The sequence below is a fragment of the Athene cunicularia genome (assembly GCF_003259725.1).
Source record: "Athene cunicularia isolate RWA chromosome 18 unlocalized genomic scaffold, athCun1 chr18_part1, whole genome shotgun sequence".
Taxonomy (NCBI): domain Eukaryota; kingdom Metazoa; phylum Chordata; class Aves; order Strigiformes; family Strigidae; genus Athene; species Athene cunicularia.
In genome coordinates, this window is record NW_020799123.1 from 758,742 (window position 1) to 782,533 (window position 23,792).

Genomic DNA, 23,792 nt, shown 5'->3' on the forward strand with positions numbered 1-23,792 from the left:
GAGGAGCTTTTTGGTATCTACTGCTTCCAAAAGAAATTTCTCTAGCAACTTCCATGTCCCTTGGAGCATCAGTGCCCTAGTAGGGCTGTTCTTTCTGCAAGGGTGTTGATATCTCAGCGCTCTCCTTCTGAATTTAGACCTTCCATGTCTGGAACCAAAATCCATTAATCTAATGCATAGTGATTTTTCAAAGGTGCTGAGCACCTAGCTCATGGCCACACTGTTTGGACCTGGGCTTCTCAGAACTTCTGTGAACATAATCGGCATTTGACCATTTAGACCTAATGACCATTTAGTGCTCTGGGTGTGTAAATCAAATACAACCTGACGTTATATACTAATCTGGCTCTCATGGGTTCTGAGTGCTTCACACGTGCTGAGTAATTTAGCTTTGCAAACCTAAGTGGTTGCACAGAACTCTGTGTTCCACATTTTACAGATGGGAAACAGGGACATGCTGTAATTTGGAAGAGGCAGGGATTAGGCCAGAGGCTTGTGGGTGGGGTAGAGTGTTCAACGGGGATCTCCTGATAATATGTGGTTCTCAAGCGAGCTCTGTTAGCCATCCCATCGCCGGCACAGTTAGGAGCTGTTGTCCTGGCTCTTTTGTGCATACAGCCGTGGTCAGAGCTGCTCATTTGGGAGCAACGTTTTGACCTTGTAGCTATGACCCTCTTGGTGTGCTGTGCGGTGTATAATGGGTCCCCTTCCTGGTGCCTGAGGGAGGCTCGTCCCTTCTGTGGTGGGGAGGAGTGACCAAGGGTAAGAGGCTGTACGAAGATGGTGGTAGTGGCAGTTACCTCTCAAAGCACCAAGATCTGGCCCACCCTGCCCAGACAGGGACAGCAATGGGGGTTGTGGGAGCTGAGGAGGAGCCTGTGATTATCCAGAGGGTTCTGCACCTGCCCAACACTGCCTGGGGCACCCCCACTGCCTCTGCAAGCCTCTGGGGGGATGTGGCCATCCTTGGTCACTTGCAGGAACTGGCAGTTGGCACACTGATGTCTGAGACACACTGAAGCATGAATGTGCAACATGTCCTAATCCAAGGCATGATGCTCATGCTGCCTCCTCGGGCCTGTTTTCACTGACATGCTGGGTGAAGGAAGGTGGAATGGGTAGAGGCAGAGCTGCCATCCTGTGTTGCCTGTGAAGGTGTTTTCAGTTGTATTGTCTGCAGTCTTCCTCCTCCAGGGGCACTGAGATGGTGTCTGAGGAGAGTCTTTGAAGAGCAGCAGTTTTGAGTCGACTACCATATTTATTCTGCTGAGTTGAATGGTGTGTGGAGAGAGGTCAAGCATTCTGGTTCAGTGGAAACTGGAAGATTATCAGGTAGAGCAGTGGGGTGGAAATACTAATTTTCAAACTGAACCCAACTTCATTTGCTGTCAAGTCTGCATCAGCATGGCTGTGTGTTGGAACACAGAGAGTCTATACAGAAGAGCAGAGCTTGGCAGTGTCTTCCTTGGATAGGAGCATCCTATAGACTTCCTTCCTAGTGCCTGGCTTTTAGTGACATGTGCTGCCTAACCTTTACCTAGTAACGTGACTCCGTGGGTCACCTGTGGCTGGCCAGATCCTTCCCTGAGACCCGTAAGTGCAGAGGCATCATCTTTGACTCCATCCGTGCTCATGGTAGAAGCCAGGTGCCTGCAGCCTGCTCAGGACCAAGCTCCTGCTTTGGAGGTACCTGTCACACTCCAGAGCCTGGAGAAGAGTCAGGAGGTGACTGTGTTCCTTGTGTAGGCAGCTTGGCTTAAAAAGCCCAGTTTTATAAACCTGAGTATGAGGTCAACACTTCAGTAATAATTTGCATGGCCTAATGAGGAAGGCAGTTTGAGAAACGCCTGTAATCCTGACCACTGGAGAGTTGAAAATTTTCACCAGTCTCCTGGCTGTCTTTGAGATGGGGGATGGCACTGCTTTTGTTGAAAGCAGTTCAGGGCTTCAGGCTATGGAGGTTTCAGTGTGGTTGAAGAATTTATTTACTTCTGTTACTTATGTACCGATGCTTTGTCAGCGCTGGGTATGTCAGGAGCAGAGCTGTCACATTAGTGTTCAGTAGACCCCAGGGATTCCTGAGTTGCAGCCCTTTTGACACATCAGGAAGGACACATCTGGTCCTGGTGTAGCTGCATAATTCACATGAAGATGTAACTACTGCAGTGCTTATTTAAGAGAAGTGAAAGTAGGTCAAGTAGATTCAGAGTTGATATTGGCTCTTCTGTTCCCTTCATACCATTGTGATAACAAAAGTACGATTTTCTCTCCTTTTTTTCCTTTATTTCTAGGTGTTGCATCCCCTAGCAAGGACAGCAGTGTATGTGCTTATGTGCAAGCTGGCTGTAAATCTTAATGTTTGTGTATTTTAAAAGGATTCGGGACACCAAAGTACCCTAAGCTTCTCTGGAGGGTTAGAGAGAAAGTGGGAGACCACAGCTCCATTAGTGTTGAACTTTTCAGTAACATTTGAATCTGTCAGTGTATTTTTCAGAGTATTTTAAGACCTATGTACCTGTGTTTTACCATTTTGTCTAGTAAATTCTGTGAGCTGTCCTAAAACAAGTATTTCATACTTTGTAGAGAAGGTGTGATGCGATGCCATCTGAGCCTTCAAAAACAGTCTGTCTACATTCAGCAGTAACTTTTTATGATTAAGTAGTACAGGTGAGATCCGGAATTCCATTTGGGAACAGGGAGTTGCCAAAATTTCTCACTTCCTCCCTCCAGCAGTGAGCAGTCTTTGGGACCTGAGGCTTTTGATCAAAAATATCGCGTGGCACCTGTGTGTTATCTGTGTCCCAAGGTGCCCCAGGGATCTGTTGAGCTGTGCACGTGGCTGCTGGCCTGCCAAAGAGGGGAGATTGAGCATCCCCATATCTTAACTCAGCAGTTGGTAAGGCATACTCGAAAACGTGAGATGGTACTGATTTCAGTTAAAAATTATTCAGGGAGCAGGAGATGCTGTTGCTCATCTTTATGTAATATCTGAGAGCATGAAGTGCCTTCTTGGCCTTCCTCCTTTAGCTTCTTTTCTTCTAGACCCATGAATCTGGCTTTCTGAGCTGGAGACCGATCCAAGGTGAACAGGGAAAATAGCTGTCCCATCCTGTATGTCTTAGGGACTGGTGTCCTGGAACATGCATGAAGTCCTGAGGCTGAAGAGAGCTTGTATCACCATGTTCATTCCTTCCTGGGCAAATACAGTATCTTTTAGCTTAATATGCAAAACCTGCTGGTGCCTGGAGAGGAAAATGGGATGAAGCAGATTATTCTATGTAATGTCTCTGAATGTGTATATATATATATATATATATATATATATATATATGTGTGCACACACACACGTTTGGTCTTTACCTATTTGTTGGATAAATATATTGTTCAGTAGTTTTTTTACAAGTAACAAAGTAGGGCACTGCTTACACATTGGTCTGAGCTCGATGCCGGTATATGAGTGGTCTCTACCGTATTGTCAGTTGGTGTATCTGGTTTCTGACCCTAAATGACTGTTGGTCTGTTGGACTCCAATTAATCTGAGCTGGTCAGGCACAGACTTTTTTTTTTTTTTCTGGTTGTGTGACATACAGAAATGTCAGATAGGATTTTATATATGGACTGCCGCTGTTCATATCTGTGACTTAAGTTGGACTTGTACCCCACGTTTCCAGATGTGAACCTTGCAAACCACATTCCTGCAGGAAACACGAATAAACAACTGCCATTGCTAGCTGTAGGAATAAACTTTGCTCACTGTTATTCTCTGAATCACACAGTGTTTCATCAAAGCATGAGTTATCTTCCTTTATCTCTTCAGACATAAATTACCACCTCGTAGTAAAATACCTTGCATTTTACCCTGACTATGGACAAGTGAGCCAACTGTTCTGCTTTGTGGGTTCAAACTGAAGGAATCAATTGTCTGTTTTGTCTTCTGTACATGTCAAGAAATGGAGAATAAAGAGGAGAATCTGCAGATTCAGACTTTTCTGACCCCAGAGATCATCATCAATTTCTGTTTTCATGCTTTGCATAAATAAGTGTCTTTCAGCATGTACCATGGAGGACAGCTGGACTGAATGAGCAGGATGCACCCAGGAAAAACAGCTGCTATACAAAGAGCTTATGGAAAAGGACATTGTGGTGAATTGGATGGACATGATGGAGGTGGGGGTTGGCCTGCAGAGCTGAGTTGATTTTGCCATTCTGCTTGTTTGAGAAACTGACTTCTGAAAAGGACTGGATTTGTGGTACATCATATCAGTGAAAACTACAGACATCATGTTTGAGATTCAGGTGGATGTTCTTGCCTCCCATTGTGGAGGTCCCTCCATTTTACAAAACGTCAGAAAAAAGATAGCAAATGGCCAAGCCAGTCTTATGGCGACTCTAAATGATTTCTCTTTGAGCCTGTTTTAATTCCCTCCTTTGTAAAATATGCTTGGGAGTAAATCTGGATGAGCAATTTGTCTTTCATGTCCAACGTAACTGATGCCTTTACGGAGATAAGTGTGGGTCAGTTGAAAGTGATTGTTTCAAATAGCTCTTGCTGCAGCAGTGTGAAGGCAGTTGTCCTCTTTGAGGAGTGTGGGGTCTTCTCTGTAATTCACATGGGTTTGTTTTGTCTTTCTGATGTTCTAGGTGGGTACTTCATACCAGTGAAAGATGGGAAAAGGTGACTTCTGGCACTGTTAACCTAGCTCCTTACAGCATCCTTAATTTTCTATAAGCATCTTTACTATGGAGAGAACTATGCTCCATGCAGCTATCTCAGAGGAGACCAGCATTTAAAATTTCACCATACTACTGGACTGTGAAGCATGGGGACCTTCAACAGGCAATCGCTTGCACTGTCCTGCAAAACGTCTTAGAGAAGGGGCACTTAAAAAGACAAGTTACATTTGGTCTTATTAGTCTTGTTATGAGCTCTCTTTCGGTCACCACATTTATGATAGCTTCATCTCTCTGAAAAAGCAATCTCTCTCTTGCAGTTAAGTGATTTCTTTGTCTTCCATCTGTCCTTGACTGCCACAGAAAGAAAAATACTGCCAGGTACATTCTTGGCACTGAATTGCAGGTTATTTCAGTCTGTGATGCAACCAAAAAGGTTTTTTTTGTTAATCCCAAATAGATAATAAATCCCAAAGGAGAAGTTGGAGAGCTTTTAGCTTTCCTGGACTAGGTTTGGAATTTTATGACATACAGAAGCTTAAATTGGAAAAATCGCTTGTTAGAGCTATTGAAACAAAAATGATTCATGTAGTTGAAATAACCTCTCCAAAGCATTCCCATCAAGAAGCTAAGCAAAGTCCTGTTTTCATTGCTGACTGTTTGTAGGTAGCTCCTTTGGTCATTTGTACAAGTATTTGAGTGCTGGTTTTCCATGTGCCCGCCACAAAGTGCTTAGCAGGAGCCCATCTTGCCTGAGCTACTGAAATCGATCTGAGATAACGAGTCCTCATATTGGGAAAGAAGATTTCCAGAACTGGACAGCTTGAGGGGCTCAGGTATCCAGAACCTGATTTTTGTTCTTAGAGAAGTCTTGTGATACAGAGTGGTATTCACCTTTGTTTATCTGTCAGTTGTGTGGCTCTGGAGGTAATAAGAAAGGACATGGTTGTTAAAATAATGCGAATTTATTCATTAAGAGAGGGGATGAGGTGAATGACAAGCTTATCTGGGAGAGACCACCAGTACTAGATTGGTGGATTCAGGATGGAAGCCAGATTTTTTTTTTTAATTTTTATTTTTTAGTAAGTTCTGCCTCATAAACAACAAGAAAAACAGAGCAATGATGGTCAGTGTGCCTTGAGGAAACAGCATGGCACTAATGTATAGGTATTTGGTTAGTAATTATTCATGTTTCTAATCATCATAATACAGTTAGAAATAATAATTGCCATTGCTGTAAGAAAACAAATTACTTACATTTTAATATGTTAAAATACAGTTCAAATTATCAGGTGCTGCATTGCTCCTAATCAGGGGAGGTTGCTTAGGTGAAATTTGGAAGAAAAATACATAGCTCACTAATTTCTTATACTAAGCACTCCATGGGTAGTGTGACTAGCTGAGTATTGTTGTACATTATTCTGTCATGTGGTAACAGCACCATGTTTTTCTGTCATTTTCACAACTTTTACTGGCTGAAGTGATACACAAGCAACCCTTGGTAGTAATCACATTGTCCTGTTCAGTTTCAAAAGGAGAGAAGCGGACCTCATCCAGAAACTTTCCAGCAGGCTACAGTAAGCTTAACTGTCTGTTAGCCATTGTCAAATATTTTCCATACCTGCAAAAATGGCATCTATTAAAGTAATGAAATTTGTCTCAGAAATAGTGTCATTCCATTGAGCAATTTTTGTGTAACGGTAATTATGTTGCATCTCAGTATCATTTTGCAAACTATTTAAAATACGTATTCGGGTTCTTTTGTTGATTCTTATGGATGTGCTCATGTCTCTGTTTCCTGTTCTTGGGTAGCTGACCATGGCTCAGGTGACATAATGTTTCAGGAAAAAAAGTCAGTGTTCTTAGAGGGATTATTTAATTAACTCAGGTTTTTTTTCTGCTATTACACTGAAATGCTTGAATCCAGTGTGAGTTCTGAATACCCAGCTGTAGTGGGTTCAGTGAGTGCACTGCAGTCTGGCTCATGTCCAAATCAAAATGAGTTTGAGATTAATGTGCTCAGTTAAATTCTGTACAGGCTGCACCATGATGAATTGAGAGGTTTCCTCAGTGTCAAGGGCATGGTTAATCAATTAGTAGTTTACCAGGGGAGCTTAATAAAAAATATTGACGTTATAAAAGCCTCAGCCAAACCCCACTGAAGTCAGGAAGACTTTTTGCAGCCCAGTGTGCTGGACTGAATCTTGAGGGCTGTGGAAGTGGCTCTGCAATCATCCACAGTTTGTTAATGTCTTTTTTACAGTTTTGGAGGAGCATAGACAGCCAGAGCAGTGCTAGGGAGAATTTCTCCCACTTGGTCATGATGAAAGGGAAAAAGTGTGCTTTTTGCTTTTAGTCTGAGTAGGTACGAGATGCAAAACTAAATAATTTCCTTCCTTTGACACATTTCCTGTATCTCTTCTTCACGTATAGGAATCTGTTATTAAATATAACTAAGCCTTAAGATAGCTTACATGGGTCAGAGCAAAACTAATTAAGTTCTGCCTGTCTTGCAAGGACACCATTGCTCATCAGCTTATTGGAAGCAGAAATTTCTTCTTGCGAAAATCTGAAAGATTTGTGAAAGCGCCGAAGTTTTCAACCCTCTAGGAAAAAAATGGGACTTTTCTTTTGGAGGCTTTCTCCGGTGAAATTTAAGCTAGGATTACTATTTTATTAGTCTTAGCCTGCAGGGTCTGAAAACTGTTTTCTAGGTAACACAGACATTGAGATAGAAGCATTACAACCTCTCTAGGCTTTTTGGAAGACTTGGTAGGAATGTGTTAGCCAGAGTCATAAGCAGTGTTTTTACTCCGAAGTTTACAGCACTGCACGGCATTATTAAAACTCTGCAGTTTGTTAGGATTTATGTTTTAGCATTCCTTTGGCAGATTGACCACAAATCCGTTTCTAAAATCCCGTTGCGTTAAGCAGCTTTTTTACTGAACAAATATAGAATATATTCTCATTAACTGTGATGTAAATAGGAACTTTAATGAGAGACTTCCTGAAAGAATCCACAGCACTAGGCAGGCTTATGAAGCACAGCTTGGATCTTTTTGACTCTGCAGACTTGTTTTATTCACGTCAACTGTAATGTTGAATACCTCAACTTTTGCACTTCTGTGAGTCCTGCAGAACTCTTAATGAAGTAAAACAAAGCTACCTACAGCATCTTTCTGGCCTTGCTTCATGTCTGATAACTTTCAATTTTGCTTAAAAAAATCCACCAACTTTTCTCTGCTTCTCCCCATGGTCCTTCTTTTTCATGCCAAAGAAATGCTTGTTTTAAAAAGCTTTGGCATCCCTGCAGTTCGGTGCTAACAGCAGGGCTTGGGGAACTAACACAGCCTGTCTGAGAGCTTCCCGATGTCTCTGTGGTTCTCCCCGGGAGGTTTTGTGGGCCTCTTGCTGTGGTGGACCTCCTCGCACAGGTCTAGCTCGCAAGCTTGCAGTGAGCCACCTCCTGTCCCAAATGCGTGTGACCCTGCCCTTGGCCCGGCTGCAGTGCCTGGCGCCAGCCATCTGCCTGCCTCCTGCCAAGCTGGACCCACAAACGTTTTCATTCCTGACAAAGGGCAACTGTTTGGAGGAGTTGTTGTCTTGCTTGGTGTTCCTAATCCCTGGAATAACTGCTGTGACAAGCATAGTAACCATCTGCAGTATGACCAATATATTGGTGCCTTTCAAGTGCAGTAATTGCAATGACCTCCTAAGCCTGTATATTTTTATTTTTTCTTTTACAACTTTTCAAAAGCAAGGTGGGGGTTTGGAAGCTCAAGTCCTGGACAACTTGTCAGGACTTATGGTTCCGAAGGTGCATTTGAAAATACTACTTCTAACTATTCGAGGAGTACCTAGCCCCCTTTAGCTTTTTTAATTTTATTTTTTAAGTTGTATGTTAAGCCCCCTGATTGTTTTGAGCATATATATGCCCAATATTGCCCAACATTCCCAGCCTTAGAGAGATTTGGATTGCACAGTTTAAAAAAAAAATGATAAGAGGAGGCATATGTCTGATCACATCAGTGCAAACTCTCCCTGCGTTTAGTGCTCATTACTGAAATCGGATCAGCTGTAGAAGCAGGGACTGGACATTAGTTACTTTTCACCTCCACTAGGCACTGTTCTGTGTGGTTACGCTTCTATTTTCTGAAGTAAGCTGTTTTAGTAGCCAGTGCACTAGGATGTAGTGCAGTGTTTAGGCAGGCTTTTTTGTATTTTGGGGGCATGTCTAGCCTGTGGATTTATGTCCTCGTGTATCTGCAGCAGTGTAAATCTAGTAATAGGTGTAGTGCATTGATGATTTATTTGTTCATATTGCCTCAGTTTTACATCAGAAAAATCTCATATTAATGAAGAGAGTCTGTGTTCTAGATTTGCATTTTTTAACTGCTTACTTGGCATGGGAATCCCTTGGGATTTTGATTTGCACTGAAAAATTCTTGATATAAAGCACAGTTTTTAATGCTAAAAGTAATAATTGAATTCTAGTTACTGATTCTTAAGATACGCCATGCTGCTTAAAGGAAAACTGCATTGTTTACATGTGACAAATCAGCTAAATGAAGAAAATCTATATTAAAGTGTCTGTCTGTCAAACTTGTCATTTGGTTATTTGACCGTTTCCCTGGGTATTTGAAAAAAGATAAGTAGGAGCTGTGATTGCGATGCAAGGCAGATGACATCATAAATACATAATGGCAATGAAGCCAGGCTCCAACATGTGAGGTTTTGTGGGTGGATGGTGATGGTACATCTTGATCCAAACCCATGGAGCTCCAGTGCTCTGCACCAGAATACAGCTGCAGAGGGCACTTGGTGCAGACCCTTGGAGGGGTGTTTCCTAGCTCACATCTTTGTGGCTGCTCGAACCACCCATCCTGCAGCTGTGGGAACAATGGCACAGATCTGCTTTCACGCTACAGCTGGGGGGGAAACAGGCTTCTTGTGTACCAAGGAAATAATGAATTCAAATTTGCTTTCTCTTCTGATCTAGGGTAAGAAGAGCAAAGTTTCCTGGGCAGAAAGACAGAGGGAAGAGTGTAGATGCGTTTAATTGCTTTGTTTGAATAAACCATGTCAACATTCAGATTTTTTAACTCTATGACAACTTCAATATGAAATGTTGTTTTGAAACAAGAGGTGGAAAGAGTTTGCTCAGAAAATCAAATCTCACATTTCAGCCTCCTGGTAACACCTCTCTGCCTTTTTTTCCCCTGCTTTTTTTGAACAAGATTTAGCTCTTAATGGTTGTGCTTCTTCCTGCCCACCAGCTGGCAAGAGGTAGGCAGGAAATGCCTATTTGCTGGTGCCTCCTCAGCATGATGCTTCTTCCCCTACCTTCTTCCATCAGAAAAGAACTATTTTTATGGTACTGACAAAATAAGCTGTTCGAACAGTAGTTAGATAGTAACTGATTCATGCAGCTTGTAACATAAGCTGCCTGCAAGACAGCTGGCAAGTCTGGAGGTCATGTTTCTTTTCTTTTCATTTTTTCTTTTCTTTTTTTCTCTGTTCTTTTTTTTTGGTCATTTTGCTGCCTTATTTTCATTCCTTGCTTTTTAGTAAGCAAATTCTATGAGAACTCCACTCAATAATGTAGTATTTTATTATGCATAGAAACTCCAGGATATGTAAATAGTGCTAATGAAGGGGTGCCACTTCTCCATGGCTGCTGCGTCCATCACATCTGTGCTGTATTGTAGCACTATCAGGTTTCCCAGATTATTCCTAAAGGTAGTGGAGGGATGCTGTAGGGAGAGGCAGATTGAAAAATCTCAAGATAGGCAGGTTAGAGACCAGGAAGGATCAGGGCAGGCACAGCACTGAAGTGGTGAGAAGAGCTGTTCAGCAAGGATTGGAACGGGTCAAAGGTTCAGGACGTGCAGCTGCTCAGAACCCAGGAAGTGCTAAACCAAAGTGTCACAGGAAAGCTGAAGTGCAGCAGATGAAGCCGTTTGAACCATAGCTGCTCCAGTCAACTGACCTTTGGACCTGACCTCACTGCCCTTGCAAAACCTATGTTCCAAATAAAACCCAGTGGAGGTCATGGTTGGGTCCTACCAGCAGTTTGCAACTGCTGGTTGATAAACGATTACATTTATCAGCGTGGAATTGGCCATGATGTGTTTATTCCTCTGGCTGATAAACTTGATGAGCTTTATGTGTTTGTTCAAATTCTTGTATGTATGTTCTGCTTGTTGGTCTGGACCCTGGATGAGTGAGTGGTGGCTTGATCAGATGACCAAGAGAAGTGATCAGAGTCTGAGGGATGAGTTTGACAGTGTCCCTTGTACACAAGGTTGTCAGAAGTACCTGTGTGCTTTAATATCTGTGTGAGATCGGTGTGCCCTGTAGAGGGAACTATTGCTACTTGAAAGTGGGAAACTCAAGCTTTTGGCTTACTTTATGACCCAGGAAGTGTGAATTGGCTAATTTAATTAATGAAAAACTGAAAATTTACATGGCATTTTAAGATTAAAAGTGTTGAAAATAACATGCATTTCCTACTAATTCAGTGATAGTATTGCTACGTTTGAAGGAGTAATTGGGGGCACATTAAAACAACTGTTGAGCTCTTCTGTCCTACAAATTTTGGGTATTGGTCGTCTACTTACCTGGACAAACCCTGGTGGCTGCAGTACCAATGTTTGCCCAAGAACGTTAATTTAGGGGTTTGGTAAAGACACACTTGAGCAAACAGTTTTTATTGTCATATGTCACAAACAACTTGTTTTTTATATATAAATTATTGGCTCTTTATTTGTTTTTGAAGAAATTAAATTATTATCTAAAATGTGTGTTTTGGTTTTTTTTTTTTCCCTAATTAATTGCAGTTTTCCATTAAGAGCAAACTGTTTCTAAAATCCCCTTGATTCACATAGAAGAGCTTGCCTGTGTTGCACGGAAACCCAAATAGAAGGGAAACAGTTGCTGGGAGTGTGGTGGTGTAGAGCAGCGGAAGCTTTGGGGAGATGGGGCTGGGAGTGCTCTTCAGGCTCTTGGTTCTGCATGTTACCAGATCCTGCTCAAAGCCTGGTGTATTTTGTGCAAAGTAGAAAGAACTGTCTAAATGAGTGATTAGAATGACTCTACTATATGAGACACATTGAAATTTACACCACAGCTGGAGAAACTTATCCTTAATTGAAGCTGTGGGCAAGTGTATGTCATTTTTGATTTAACATTTTCCCTCACCCCTGCCACCCCCTACCCCCACCAAAATCCTCTGTGGAATCAGATTGTTGCTGTAGCCTTTGTGAACCCCTCTCTTCTAATGTTTAATCAAGTGCTGAAAAGAGAAATTTACAGACTATTTAAAATGTGGAAAAATTGCTTCCCAATATTTTTGACAGAGAGAGACTGAGAACACACAGCATTGAATCATCAGGAAAATTGAAGATTTCCCCTGAACAACATTGGGATTTTACAGCAGAGGACTTGAAAGACCTTGGAGAAATTGGACGAGGCGCTTATGGTTCTGTCAACAAAATGGTCCACAAACCCAGTGGGCAAATTATGGCAGTTAAAGTAGGTGATGCCCATACTTACATTTGTACTTCAGTCCATTAGGGATGAAATGTGATGGAGAATTAATGTTCTTCCATCTACCACCCATCTACTGCTCTTTCCTATTTATTTCCAGTGTAAAGGCTGCTATTGCTGAAAATATGTTGTATAATGGGCATATTGTTAAGTGATTTGTGAAGCTCTTCTAATTGCTTGTGCCCTTTTGAAAATGCCTGTCAGGAACCTATGTTTTGAGGGGATCACATGTCTCTGGAGACTGATAATGGGGCATGAGCCTTTCACCTCTGGGTCACTGGTTCAGATACAGCCTAGCTTGATGGTAGGCACAAGTTGACATCTAACAGCTTCTCGGTGTCTTTTGTGAAATAAGGTAGTGAGTTAAAAATTACTTTTTCTGTAAGCATGTGCCATGGTGTAGCTTCACCAGGAGGAGCTGGAATGGAGTGGACATCCTCCAGGGAGTGCTTTGTTCTTGGTGATGTATGATGGAGTCTTTGCTTTCTGGCATGCAGACCTGCTCTGGAAGTGGAAGGGGTAGCAGTTTTGTGCACTGTCCATTTTCTACCTTATGCTACCCAAAATCTCACCTTAAAACCAGAAACAATATCCAGTCTCATTTCCCAGCTGGGCAATATGGAATAATCTTTGTCTTGTCGCAGCAGTGCTGCTCACTGGGCATCTTTGAGGAGCTGCTTGTCCATTAAGCTGGGTGAGGTGGGCAGCAGCAATTCTTTCTCTGTCTCTCTCTCGTCTTCCTTGCTTGCTGCTGGCTGGTAGCTAATGACATCAGGCTTTTAACTCTGTTGATGTAAGTGCTCCCATGACTCCCATGAAAGAGTAGAAGTGAGCTATGTAGAAGTGTGTGTTGCTCTCTTATTCAACTGTCTCTGTCTTCTTTGGAATACTCCCTGGTCTGATCTGGAAACATTCACTCCTGCTGGTCTCATGTGCCAGGCAGACATGTCTCAGCCCCAGCTCTAGCAGCTGTGAATAGAATTCATACTTGTCTCTAGTGTGTCAGGTTACTGGAGTAACCACCGTCTTTTGATTTTTCTCCTCACAGCATTGGGACCACTGGCCAGGTCTCGTAAGTGTTTTGGATCACCATGCAGTGGTGTTTCAACCTGGTTTTGAATCCCTAAAAGTCTCCAGTGGAGCTAGAGGCTGCCTGTAGCTAAAGGCTTATTTCTCTTAATTGCCTTTAGTGGAACTTGTAGGTGGAGTTTGTAGATGATGGGTTAAAAACTGATGTAGTGAAATGATGCCTGGACATCTCCAGGTTCTCAAACCCAGAGCACGTGACCTGGGTAACTGTAGTTTTGCTACTATAATAATGACAGCCATGGGTGAGAACAAGGCATACCTATAGCTGAGTGGCTTTGTTATCTGAAGCTCTGCAGTGGGTATAGCTGTGCTGAGAAGAGCACTTTGTTGGATTAACTAGAGTCATTGAGAAGGAGACGTGTCTGCTGGCACAGAAATTCTGTTGTCCCAGACTTTGTGTGCACAAGGGATGTTCAGCATCGTAAGATAATCTTGTCAGCATCAGGGGTCTGTAATGAGGATGCAGCTTCCATCTCAGAGGCAGGAGGCACCAGTGTCATGTTCTTGAAGCACACAGTTGGAGTTGATATTGCACAGCATGTTGGACAGGCTGGTTTTCCCAAAGGAAGGGAGGTGGTCTGAGCCTCGGGAGTGCTGGGCTTGGGGACTCACTTTTCAACAAAGAAAGATCTGATAGGTTTACAGTGTCTAAAGTTCAAAATGTCAAAGTTGTGGGCTGGGATGGTGCCACTTTCTTTTCTCTGAACCCATTCCCCTTGGTTGGGCATTGCTAGACCTGTAGGAGAAGGAAGGTTGGAAGGTCTGGGCAACTGCATAATTTCTAAAATATTAGTCACAAGGAACTGTTCTGTTTGTCCCAGAGAGAATAAAACACGAAACTGAGAAAAGGAAGACCTGTGGGTGGAACGGTAAGCAAAGTCTCCAAGGCAGCAACGTCTGTTCCACAGCTTGGACAGTGCAGTTATTTGAGATGAGTTTTCAGGACAGGGCTAAGCTAGAATTAGTGAGTAGTTCATCCCAAGCTACTCAGCTCTATGTCAGTCTGCCCTGTGGGCCATCCATACTTGGGGCTGTCCACCTCCTCTCTCTGTCTCCCTCAAGCCAGTGGTGTCCTGACAGCTTGCAGAGCTGTTGCTGTCTGAAGGCTCAGCTCCCCACCTGCGTTCAGGGAAACCAGCTGCTCTCCACAGTCTCTCCTTGCTCTACAGGCAGGAACTTGTTTTCTTCCCCTTCACCATAATGTCCTTCTGTAAGAGAAGGTTGAGAAGTTTAAGAAGGGGCATGGTGGTTTGATGAGAAAACATGTCAGTGTAGTTATTTGAGGTCTTGGCTACAATCTCAGTGATACCTGCTTGCAACTCTGGTGTGGCACCATGCTGTGTGCAGGGCATAGGAACATTGCTCTGCAACTACCTGGGTGTGAAGCTGGTGTCTGTGGTTATTTAGTGGTGCTGCTTTCCCAAGGGCAGCATCAGTGCCGCAGGCAAATCATCCTTGGAAGGACATTCAGCAGTAGGAAATAGTTTTATGGATGCTGCAAGCCAAGAGTTGTTGGCTGTTCAGTACTAATGAGTGAAATGCAGAGAAGGCTGCAGAAGCTGCTAATTAGATGCAGAGAAAATTGGTATGGGGGCCTCCCCCACCTGTTCTCCTGTCCTCTGCACCACTACCCAAATTTCCACTGCAACTGCTGCAAAATTTCCAGCCCAGTCAGGCATCTTGCTGCCCCACTTCCAGAAGGGCCAAGTCCTGTTCACAGCTACTGTGATCAGGCTGCATCCCTTGTGGCTTGTCAGCCCCTTCTGCCACAGACACATTCAAACCCTCCATGTTCTACAAGCGTGCAAGGGGAGACGTTGCTCCTTCCCCTGTCTTTGTGGGTCCGATGGCAGCTTCTGCTTTGCTCAGGCAGCCTGGTGCCTTGGGCACCCATCCTGCTCATCTCTGTCTATGCAGATGCAGCTGCTGGAGCATACCCTCAAATCCTGTCTCCAGCTCCTTCCTCTGGCTTTTTCTAGCCTGCCATGCCTTTGCACGAGGAACAGTCTTTGATTTCTGGCTTTCCTCTTTCTCTCTGCTCGGTGCTGGTGGCACCAGCACTGCAGAGCACACTGGCTCCTGCTGCCTCATCCAGCACAGCCTTTTCGCTACGCTTTTTTGTCTGTTTTTCTTACCACTGCAGGAAAAAAAATTCCTGAGTGCTGAAATATCACCAAAAATAACTTGAGATCTGCAGGTGGAGGCACCATTTTCTTTCATTTTTCCCTTTTATGTGTTTCGGCCTCCTGAGCCCGTGTAGGGATCCTGGCTGGTCCAGGGCAGGGCTGCCAGGCCTCTGGATGAGTCAGAAGCTTTCATTTGCATTCCAGCCTCAGCAGCAAAGGAGGAAAATCAGCCTCCTTGTGTCACTGGTGTGAAACCGCTGCAGCAGAGCTTCAGCTGGCAGAGCAATGCTGGGGAGAGGCTGGGATGATGAGCTCTTGTGTGCAGTTCTGCTCCTCCCTCTCCTTCAGCCTTTGGCGATCTGTACCTCTATGAATATCTATTTAAATAACAAAAAGATACTGTTGTGCCTCTTCAGGAGCAGGCTGGAGTAGACTGCAGGAGCCGGGACCTCTTGTCTCTAGAGGGATGCTTGTGAGGCTGGTGGCTGCAGGTTGGTTTCAGAGGCGGACATTGCAGTCTTTGGCAAGATGCTTTTGCATCCCTTACCCTTTCTACCATAGAGAGCCTCTTCCTAGAGCCATCAGGAAGAGCGGGAGAGGGTAAAGGAAAGAAGAATCCAACTCAGGTTTTATATTCACATCTTTCTCATTTTTTGTCCATGGAAAATGTTGTATTATATTTTCCAAATCTTAATAAAAGACAGTACTTTTATTCATTAGGTCTCTTCCTCTCTGAGAGCCTCCTGGAGATGAAGAGTCCCTGTTTGCTCTGGCTCAGCTGGCATTCTGGTCTTCCTCTCACTGAAACAAAAACTCCTCTTAATTTTCTTGAGGATTTATTGACATATTAGGTCAAGACTCTTACAGGTAAGAGAGCGCAGCACAATTTTGTCCAGTGCCAGCTCTCTCTGCAAATTCACAGTTGCAAGGTCAGTTTGTAGACTCCTCACTTCCTTGCAGGTTTCTCGTCTGGACTCCTCGTTTTCCTTGAAGAAATCCTTGCCCTGGCTGGCATTTGCCTGCAACACCATCACAAGCCCTCTGTGATGTTACCTGGTCCAGCTTCCAATTCTACCCCGTGTCCTCTGACTTTGCTTCTGGTTTCTTGTTTTCTACTTAGTCTTGCTTTGCCCAGTCTGTGGCAGTTCATATGTGACTTGTGAATAATCTCCTAGGCTTCTTTGCTCTGTGGAGAGCACTGGTCCGTTCTTGGGATCTGCTCCAATGCCATCACTCCTGGTTTTATCCCAGGGACTTCACAATATGTGCAATTCTACAGCCCCATGTGTATTTCCTCTCCAGTGTCACCATGTGGTGTTGTCCCAGCTGCTCCAGGAGGTTTTGCATATTGTTTCATGAGAGTACCACAAATTCGAGGAACAGGACTGTCTTGGGCACATCAGAGGAAAAGCCCCAGTTTATTTGGGTGGAATTGTTTTCTTGGGAAGCTCACCCAGCACCTGAGTGTTTTCTTTCTGTCCTGTCTCTAGCACTGATGATAGTTCAAACACAAAAAAATAAAAAGTGCTTTAAAAGATCTTTGGCATACTTGTTTTTTCCAGACTGGTATAAAAAATAAATAAAAGGAAAAAAAGCCCAAACTGGAATGAAAGCTGGGGAGTGTTTTCCATGTTGGAGCAGGATGCTTTGCATTTTACTTAAATACTGTAGTGGTGTGTGTTGTGTTAGCCAGGCCTCTTGGAGGCTGGGAGAGTTTCTTGTGTGAAGAGTTCACAAGATTAAGTGCATATTTAAAATGGCCAACCTTTAATCTGTTCGGTGGCACCTCTGTGGGCCAGGAGCCTGAGCGTGACAGCGGTGTCCTGAGCCTGCTGGCAGGAGACCCCCACCTCCCACGCTCTCCCCTTGGGCCCCCCTCGCCCTGGGGGCCAGGCAGACCCTTTCTGCTGGGCAGCAGGCAGTGCCTCTGATATTTGGGGTTCAGTATTATTAGCTTCTGACAATTTCTTTTCAGCCAGTTCACCTGGCTGAAAAATACACCATCAAGAGATGACTACAGTGGTTTGTGCTTCGATTGACCTTCAGACTTCATGGGGCCACAATAAAGAAACATCTCACACCTCCTTTTAGTTGAATTCTGTTTCTGTCAGAAATAGTTACAGCTGGGAGAGTAAGTCAGCTGGGGAGAGGGCATTTTTGTCCACAATCCTTGTGTTCAGTTTTCCCCTACCCCAAAAGGCATAGTGATTTTCAGCTGAAGTGCCATAATTTTCCAGTATCTATTGTATAAGCCAGCCTAGCTGATCTGGTCCTGCTCTGCAATATTGCCTAGTCTAGTCTCCAGTTCCAGACAATGTCCTCAGATATTGCTGGTTTCTTTTTTTTTTTTCTTTAGTCTAGAAGTATTTTTGATCAGACTACAGGCGGTCTTCCACTTCTGCTCTAAACTTCTAAGAAAATCAGAAGCAGTTTCAAGATCAGTTGAGTAACTAGAGAAGCTGGCCAAGGCACTGTTTAGAGATACATAAAATTCAGCAGGATGTCAAGCCTGTGAGGTGTCCATAAAAGATCCCTGTTCTTCCTGGAGAAGCCAACAAGCTGTGGAGCTGTTTCTTGTTCAGACCACAGTGCCTTTTTTACATCATTTTTTGTTGTAGTCAGTAGCTTTAAAAAAGATGTTCATGTCTTTGCCTTTCGCAGGTTTTCACTGATGGCACTTTCACAGCTGAAATATGTTGCTAAGTATCAGGTATCCCTGAGAGGAGAAATTTAACATTTCTTTATACCTCCATAATCTCTCCATCCTTACCTGGATGCCTGATAGCCCATACAAGCCCACCAAAATGACATGAGTGTATTAAGTTCAGTCAAGGAGCAAATTTCTCCGTCCTTCTGATTTCCCATATGACTTCTGAAGAGAGGTCTTGGGGCTTTTTGCAAGCTGGCTTTATTGCAAATCATCATTTCCGTTCTTTGCACAATTAGATACCCTCTCCCAAGGTGACTCCTTAGAGTTTATTGAAGAGAACTTTCTGTTTCACTCATCTGTTTGGGTAGCTGGCTGAGAGCTGGGGAAACCAGTGCTCCAGCCCTGCTGGTAGTGCACTGCGAAAGGAGCAAATGGGTGAGGGCTAAATGGAAATGGTGAGGGAGCGAGAACCTTGTTAGAGGAGGTGGGAAACTAGTGATCAGTGGAAGACGATGACATACTTCTGTCAGCAGTAAATGTGTTTCAGGTGGGTAGACAAATATTCTCATCCTTGGCAATGAGGATGAGACTTTTTGCTGCTGGTTTGGTGTCTCCTGGGAGCACCAGTGCCCTGGTGGCACTGCCAAGCACTGCTGTGCTGTGCTTTCTGCTGAAGACACGCATGAGCCCTGTTCCCGGATGACACTGTGCTGTCTCACAACTCAAGGAGCTGGTTTTCAGTTTGGTGTTTATGGCTTTTTTCTTTTCTTTCATTTTCCTTTTTTTTTAAACTGGTTGCTACCCACTTCACCTGAATCTTTCTATGTGCATATTGGGGCTGGGTGATGTCTCTTCTGTTTTGGGTCCAGTTTCTGGGATCTGTCTGGTTTGGTTTGAGAGTGGTCCAATCCACAGCATAGCTTATCCTTTTGCTGTTGATGCTGCTGATGCTGCCCAGGGTATAGCTTTCAGAGCTGATGCCAGAAGGCTTTGTCCTAACCTGTGTTTGTATTAAAAGGGCTGGAGAATTTGATGCAGTTTTGAGGCCAATAAGGAACCATTAAAAAGAGACTCTCCACAAGCCTCTACTCCAAAACCCACTTTTTCCGTATGTGGCTTGTTTGGCCACGTTGGTGACTATATGCAGTAGAGTAACCAGGCTGAGAGGTGTAAGGCCTGAAACTAAATCAGGTCTGTCCACCCCTGTCTTAAATGGTGTCTTCAGGCTGTTGCCTCACCTTGTCTCTTCCTTCCTTGCGATCTCCTATGTTCTTGGGTGAGTGTGTCTGTGGGTCTTGCACTCTGCCTTGAAGTTAGGGAGCAGATCATCAGTATGACTCGTGGGCTATTCATGTAGTGGCTGCTGTTGACTTCAGTCACCTTTTGCTGTTTCTTCCATGTTTTGCTGGTGAACACTCATTCCTTAGCTGGTGAATTGGGACCGCTGGCCTGCAGCAGACTCCCTGGTGTACTCCAGCTAAAAAAACCCATCTTTTCCATCCTGGACTGACCCCAGCTCAGTGCTGTGCTGCAAACTGCTCCTGGTTATCTCCTGATAATCTCTTCAATTTGCCAGTCTCCAGCACTCTTGTGTATGAGATTTCCCACTCTTGCGTCATGTCATTACTTCACTCCCTGAAGCAGTGTTTCTTAGGGAGTTTCTGCTGGCTTCTCAAGGGGTCCTTTGGCTCCATGTCTCTCTGGATGCTCTGTCCTATAGCTGACCCAGTGTCCATCCCCTGGGTTTTCTGTCCGCCCTTTCTTTTTCTCCCTGCGGAGATAGCATTTGGGAAAAAGAGGAATCTTTAAGTTTGGTGGTGTTCTGGGGTGCCATTAAAATTGCCATCTCTGTACAAAATATATTTCACATGCTTTCCAGAGATGGAGAAATAACAGCACAAAAGGACATGTCAGAGATGGGAGGGGTTATGTTCAGGGAAAGTTGTGGAGTTAGAGGAGCATGCCGTGGGAATGGCTGGGACAGGATTGTATAGGTGCAAGGGGAATGTAGAGGTGGGCTGGGGAGATTCTTGGATGACCAGGAAAGAGGCCTTTTGGAGACAGATACAGAGTTGGCACAGAAAGGAGATTCAGGTTACGATAAAGAGAAAAGCTGCTTTTGGTTTTGCTTTTTCCTCTACACCAAAGAGGTGAACTATTTAGAGAAGTGGGTAGCATCTCAGTGAGAGACTAAATTATTCCTTATAGGTCCCACCATGATGGTTTTGGCATCCATTGTCTTCTGTTGAGGTCAGAGCAATGGTATTATCGTTTCACACAGTGCTGATGGTGTGTCACCTAGAAAGAGACATTCAGTCTACTCAGCCCTTGATACCTCAGTAGGGGGTTGTAGAGCATTTTTTGGTGTAGACACAAGACAAATAATCCTCATCAGGCTTTTTTCAGTGACATGTGTGAATTTCTGTGAAACAGACTTGAACCAGTGACCTAGAGGTGAAGCATTACTAGTCTGTTGAGCCATCTTCTTGCTTTGTTTGTGACTACAAAATCCCACCTGCTCAGTGGCTTCGCAGGGTGTGGATGGTACAGACTGTGGGTGTGCTGGGCAAGCTTCTTGCCAGATTTTCCAAGTACTCTAGAATTCACTGGGAGGGAAAAGGGTAATATGAACATGACAATTGCTGGTCTATGCCAAACCAGAGCTACTAGAACATTAAGAACGAGTGGTGAAATACCAAAATATCAGGATACATCAAAGGTAAGGAAAACTATAGTGTCGATACTATCCTCATTTTGTGGGGGTCCTTACAGAACAGGGTACGTAATCCTGCACTGTTTCTCAAATGGTGCTATACAAATGGCCAACCTTGAAAGTACCTTCACCTCCTTAGCCTTGTGCTTGCTAATGTGTGTGGTCTTGATGCCACCAGCAGCTGCTCACAGGGCAGCAGTGTCAGTGGGAGTGGGTGCTGGTATTTTGCAGATTTTTCCCACAACCCTGAATAATCTTACTTTCTTGGGTATCCAAGAAGTTTTTCTCCTCAAGGAGGGTCCAGGCTACATCTGTGGCTTTGGACTTCTTGCCAAATATTTTTTCTTTTTTTTTTTTTTTTAAATGATTTTTCAACATGAGTCACACCTTTAGAATCACAGTTTCCTTACCTGTGATTCAAAGAACATGTTAATTAGTGTAAGATGTTGCATATGTCTATAAAATGACATGAAAAACTGTGGATGGTCGTCTCCATCCTTCATTTAACTAGTTTCATGTTTGAACATGTACAGTTTTCTATTTTCAAACTTGCATTGTTCATTTAAGGCCAAATAAGACTTTATATATAGTGTGTATATATATATATAGTATAGTGTGTGTATACATATATATATCTTTATATACACGTATGTATATAAATATATATATACACACATATATATCTATATATACACATGTATATGTTTTTTATATATATATATGAAGTATCTTTTATATAGTGTAAATGTTCACTAGGCCAGTTCTATGTAAAGAACTGTTAGTTTTATGAGAACAGCTCACAGGACTGTTGCCTACCATTAGCGTTACCAGAGCAATGTGTTCCCTCGGTTATGTGATAGCCCCTTTGCACCATGCCAGCCACGGTGAAGGCATGGTGGAAGGGCCCTTTTTGTCTTCTGTGCTTGTCCTAGAAATTTTAAATACAGTGTTCCTTGGTTAAATTTCAAAACAGCCTTCAAATCCCATCTAACATGGCTAAGAACTGTGTGAGAATTTGTTTTGAAATGAAAGTCTGAAACTGTTGTTTTACTGTAGTTTTCGATGAAGTCTCTGGTCATTAATTTTATTCTGATATTTCTTCTGAAAATGTTGACACTCATGAGGACTGGGGATTTTATAGTCTGAATCAAATGTCTTTAGGGGTTTTCAGTTATATTTCTTATTTGAGAACACAGCTTAATTCTCTATCTAGACTGTGTTTGAGCATGCCTTGGGGATTGCCTGCTCAGCCTGGGGATTGGGGTTCCTGGCATGTTTCTCCAGAAGCGGGTCTGAGGATACAGTAATGGCATGTAAGTGATAAAGTCTCTGCCACTCTTCCTCTTTCAGAGAATTCGGTCGACAGTGGATGAAAAAGAACAGAAGCAGCTTCTGATGGACCTTGATGTAGTAATGCGAAGCAGTGACTGCCCGTATATTGTTCAGTTTTATGGCGCGCTCTTCAGAGAGGTGGGCACTCCAAACTTGCTTCATTCATGGCAGAGTTTGGGTTTTATCTTCTCTTTTTTTTTTTCAGTTTCCAACGTGCAATAAGGAGGAGAAAATTTATGTTAGGTTTCTTAGCTCTCCACTTTTAATCAAGTGTATTTAGTTAGGAGACCCAGACATCTGGGTGCTGCTGAGCACATACATGCTATTCCCGTTCATTGTTGTGTGTCTCTGCATATTTTGGTCTCTCCTTCTTTCCTGCTTCTCCCTTGCTGAGCTCTGGGCCTGTGGCTCCCCCAGGCAGAGTGTGTGCTGCCAGCTGGGTGCAGCGCTGCAGCGCAGTGCTTGGACAAAATGTGGTTTATATCAGTGGCTGTGAGATGCGACCGTGTAGAGAACCTGTATCCCTGCTGTGATAGCAGTCACAGCTGCCTGTAAGGTTATCTGATGTGTGTATGTACGTCGCCAGACTGTGTCAGACTTCTCATCAACATGCATTTGCCTTGAAGTGGTTTGTACCTGCAGATACGTAAAAAACAAGGGCAACCGTGCTGGGTCAGACCAGAACTCCTAGTGGGGTGTTCCTGTCTCTGGCAATGGCCCACAGCATCTGCTTGTAGAAGCATGTGTGATACTTTGCCTTCAGTCGTACTCAGCTGAGTGTCTGAGCTAGGTGTTCAGTCTTTGTGCTCAGTGACTCTCACTGGATTTCTTTTCCATGGAAGTGTTCAGTTTCCCCTTGAACATGTACATTTTTTGCATCCACGGTGCTTTCTGAGAGGTACTTCCCTTGGTTGTCCACCTTGTCCTTGGTTTGAGGGCCCATCACCTTGATTCGTTTTGAATTTTCATCCTGCTGTTTTGAGTGGTGCCTATAGTGCTTTCCCTAGTTTTTGTATTTGAAGAGGCAGTAAACAGTTGATCTTTATCCATCCTCTCCAGGCCACTGAGGATTTTATGGACAGTTGCCATATTCCCCCTCTGTCATGTCTTACCCAGCCTGGTAAGTGCCAACCTGTGTCATACACAGAACACCTTCCAGACCTTTGATCATCTTTCTTGCTGTTCTCTGCATCTTTTCCAGTTCTGCCCTGTCCTTTTGGGATAGAGACCAAAATTGTATGACTGTTCTTGAAAGGGGGAATATCTGCAATAGCTGGTGTAGGGGCTGTAGTTTTGCTTGGCCCTTTTATGCACATAGGTAACGTGTGCTGTGGTTATTCAATGTGATGCTTCCACAAGTGCTTCCAATTGAAGAACAGAATTAGAGCATCGAAAGCTGTGTCAGCTGACCACTGTTAATCCTGATGTACTTCAGCTGTTCAGGGCCACGAATATGGTGTTAATAACTGCATAGTTTTGACTGTTTTAATATCTACTTATTGTAATTTAAAGGTAGATATTATGCTGCAGGGCCACAGAAGGTATCCTTGTGTTCTGCCCAGTCACTTCCATTGCTATCTAGTTTCAAATGACAAATAAAACCAGTCGGGAAGCTGACCTTCTACATGCAGCCCAGACAGTCTTATGCCATGGTTGGAGGCCA

The 23,792-nt window shown here is 43.6% G+C and overlaps 1 protein-coding gene across 1 annotated transcript in view; it reads left to right on the forward strand.

The window, feature by feature from the left end:
• The window catches only part of MAP2K4 (mitogen-activated protein kinase kinase 4), a 75,179-nt gene that overhangs the window by 12,752 nt on the left and 38,635 nt on the right, over nt 1–23,792 (forward strand). The window contains exons 4-6 of the mRNA XM_026861251.1: nt 6,153–6,248; nt 12,030–12,204; nt 22,148–22,267. Of these exons, the coding sequence (XP_026717052.1) occupies nt 6,153–6,248; nt 12,030–12,204; nt 22,148–22,267 (391 nt within the window). The remainder of the gene's footprint in view (nt 1–6,152; nt 6,249–12,029; nt 12,205–22,147; nt 22,268–23,792) is intronic.